This window comes from Hipposideros armiger, unplaced genomic scaffold, assembly GCF_001890085.2.
Source record: "Hipposideros armiger isolate ML-2016 unplaced genomic scaffold, ASM189008v1 scaffold_82, whole genome shotgun sequence".
In the NCBI taxonomy this organism is placed as follows: domain Eukaryota; kingdom Metazoa; phylum Chordata; class Mammalia; order Chiroptera; family Hipposideridae; genus Hipposideros; species Hipposideros armiger.
Window position 1 is genome coordinate 373,923 of NW_017731432.1, and position 3,299 is coordinate 377,221.

The 3,299-nt window shown below is 34.0% G+C and overlaps 1 protein-coding gene across 1 annotated transcript in view; it reads left to right on the plus strand.

The window, feature by feature from the left end:
* The window catches only part of ZMPSTE24 (zinc metallopeptidase STE24), a 39,761-nt gene that overhangs the window by 15,084 nt on the left and 21,378 nt on the right, over positions 1–3,299 (plus strand). Inside the window, exon 6 of the mRNA XM_019643686.1 lies at positions 1,668–1,852. Within this exon, the coding sequence (XP_019499231.1) occupies positions 1,668–1,852 (185 nt within the window). The remainder of the gene's footprint in view (positions 1–1,667; positions 1,853–3,299) is intronic.

Sequence of the window (3,299 nt, forward strand, 5' to 3'; positions counted from 1 at the left end):
TGTTAAAAGACAGTTTCCTGGGCTCCATTCCCAGAGATTCTGACCTCGGAAGTGTTTCTAGTATCTATTTATAACAAGCTCCCCTAGGTGATTTTGGTGTAAGTGTTCTTTAGGCCACACCTTGAGATACTTGGACTAGTGGGAGATAGTGAGACATTACTTTTATTTTATTTATATGCATACAATCGGTCTACTTCCATAAATAACTTCAGGAAGCTTCTAAGAAATATTTTTAAATTAATTAAAAAATTAGAATCAGAGAAGACAGAAATGAGATAGATGTATAAGACCTCAGAATGATACACAGCTTTCCAGATCCTCAAGTTCTATATTGTTGGCAAAATTGGAGCATAAGTTTGGCTTTTCCAAGCAACCAAACCAAAAAGTGAAAAAATAAAATAAGTAAATAAAAGCTACTGTTTATCAAAGTCTTACTATATTCTAAACATACTGCCAAACATTGCTATATACAGAGGGTGCCAAAAAATGTATACACATTTTAAGAAAGGAAAAAACTGTTTTAAAATTGTAATACTCAATATATACTGGTAACAAAAGATGAATGCAAGTTATGTATATACCTTTTTTTTGCACCCTGTATATAGAATATACAATATTCTAAATATACTGCTAAACACTTTACATTAGAAATATGAGTAGATACAAAATTTACATTTTTTGTGAGATCTCATATTCTCAAAAGAAACACGTTTTATCATTTCTTCTCTTTTAAAAAATCACATGTAACTAGTTTATATGGATTAGGCAGTATACTAATTGACTTACATAAAATTTTAATCCTTAATCCAGTCCAATGAAGTAGATATTAGCCTTGCAACATAAACAGGAAAATAAAGCCTAAAGCAATTAAGAAAGTTTCTTACATTTACACAACTAATACATGGCAGAGCCAAGATTTTAATCCAAAGTCTGTTCCTAACTACTAAATTCACTGCACATTTTAGAAATTTAGAAAATAAAAAAGTATATAAAGAAGAAAATAGAAATCAAGTACTATTAGCCACTGTTAAACATTTAGGTATATTTTTTCCAGTCTTTTAAAAAATAGCTTTAATTTTTGTCTAAGTATAGATCTGAGTATACTTACTTTAAAAGGGTTGGAAAAGAGAGAAAAGTATAAAGGAGGGAACAAAAATTCATAGTTCTGGAAGCCAGTGATAAACACCAACATTTTGATATCTTAATAAGCTTGTGTTCATGCTTTTCTATTTATGTGTACATTTTTTTCATGACAATAATGGAACCTTATGTGCATTAAGTTTTATATCCTTCTCAGTATATTGGTGATCTTTTTCCTATCTTGTTAAAATTCTTTAAAAGTATAATTTTGGGGGCTGCTTAAAATTCCATTTTATAGCTTTCCCATAATTGAATCTTCCCAGTTCTGCTGGATACTTAGGCTTTACTTATTTACTTATTTATTTATTGCTATACAGCTGTGATGAGCATAAATATGTGTTGGCAAGACTGCAGGTAAACAGACAGTCTCCACTGCTGATGGTGCTTTATGTTGATACAGTTTTCCTCAGGTATTAAACAATTTGAAAATGTTAATGTCCTTTCCAGTCATTCAATTTCTAGGAGTCTCTCCAAAGGACCCCAGACTTTTTAATTATTTTCCATGCTTTGAACTGTCTTTTCCTTAGGATCTAAACGCTCTTCCCACAGCAATGCCTATTTTTATGGCTTCTTCAAGAACAAGCGAATAGTTTTGTTTGACACTCTCCTAGAAGAGTATTCTGTATTAAACAAAGACATCCAGGAGGAGCCTGGCATGGAACCCCGCAATGACGGAGAAGGGGACAGTGAAGAAATAAAAGCTAAAGTTAAAGTGAGTTCTTCTTTTCCTAAGAGGCTCTGATTTAGTTTTTATAAACAGTTCCTGTGATGACTCAAAATAACATTGATTTCTATGTAATGAGTTTTGAATTCAGGGAGACTCAGATACAAACACCGTGGCCTCTTTATAATTCTGGTATTGGGGGAAGATCATCACTATTATTACATGCTGACTACATTGCAAGCTGCTCCAGAATGTGTACATTAAAGTTGGAAGCATAAGATAGGAAAACTTTTATGATTATAAGCTGTCTTTGAAACAGGGACTTCATATGTATCCTGCATATGTTTATGATCAAAGAATTCCCACAGTCAAGATAAAGAGGAGACAAACGTCTAATTTTTAGCTTCATTGAGACATAGTAATTATAGGCTTTGGTAATGGAGAGATGTGGATTTGAATCCTGGTTCTGTCATTTAATAGCTGTAATTTGGTCAGTTTTCTTTCGTTAACATATATTTGTGAAACATATACTCTGTGCTGAGATACTTTGCTTGGCACTAGGAATACAAAATTAATGAGGCAAACCTTGCTGTCAAGGAGCTTATAGTTTAAAGGGGAGAAAGGTATACAGTTACAGTACTGTATGGTAATTGCCACAGTGAAGCTATGTATACTGGCTGCAATGAGAGCACAAGAAAAGAGATTTCTTAAATCTGACCTGAGAGTCTCAGAAAACTTTTTCTGAATCCTTTCCTGGATGAGGTCAGCTGATGCTGATTAGCAAAATCTAAAGTACCAAGACTAAATGGGGAAGAGGGGACAATGATAAGAAAAATATTTAATCAGAAAAGTCACCAGTATTTGTATGTATGATATGCCATTGAGTTTGGTGTCATTCAGAGGTGATTTTGGATCTGTGTAACTCTGGGCAAGTAAATTAAGCTCTCCAAATCTTTGGTTCTTAACTAAAAGATGATGCTAGCAGGGTTTTTCATCTCAGCACTGTTGACATTTGGGCCAGATAGTTTTTTGTTGTGGGAGGGTGTCTCGTGTATCATAGGATGTTTAGCAGCATCTCTGGTCTTTCCCCACTAGATGCCAGCATCAACCCCCCCATCACTACTCCCCAACAATTGTGACAACAAAAGTGTCTCTAACCATTGCTGGATATCCCTGGGGTGGAGGCTTGGGGGGCAAGATCACTCCTAGTTGAGAAACACTGGGCTAAAGACAAGTACCTTTTGGGGTCATGAAGATTAAATGGAATAATACATATGAAATACTTTGTAGTTCATTTTATATATTCTAAGTACCAGAAAATAACTCCCGGGGGTGCCAAGAAAATGTATACAAGTGTCACCTCTTGTAATTGCAGAAGTCAAACGTGACTTGTATTCATTCATCTTTTGTTATCGGTATATATTGAGTATCACAATTTTAATAGTTTTTTCCTTTCTTAAAATGTGTATACATTTTTATGGCGCCCTCTGTATTA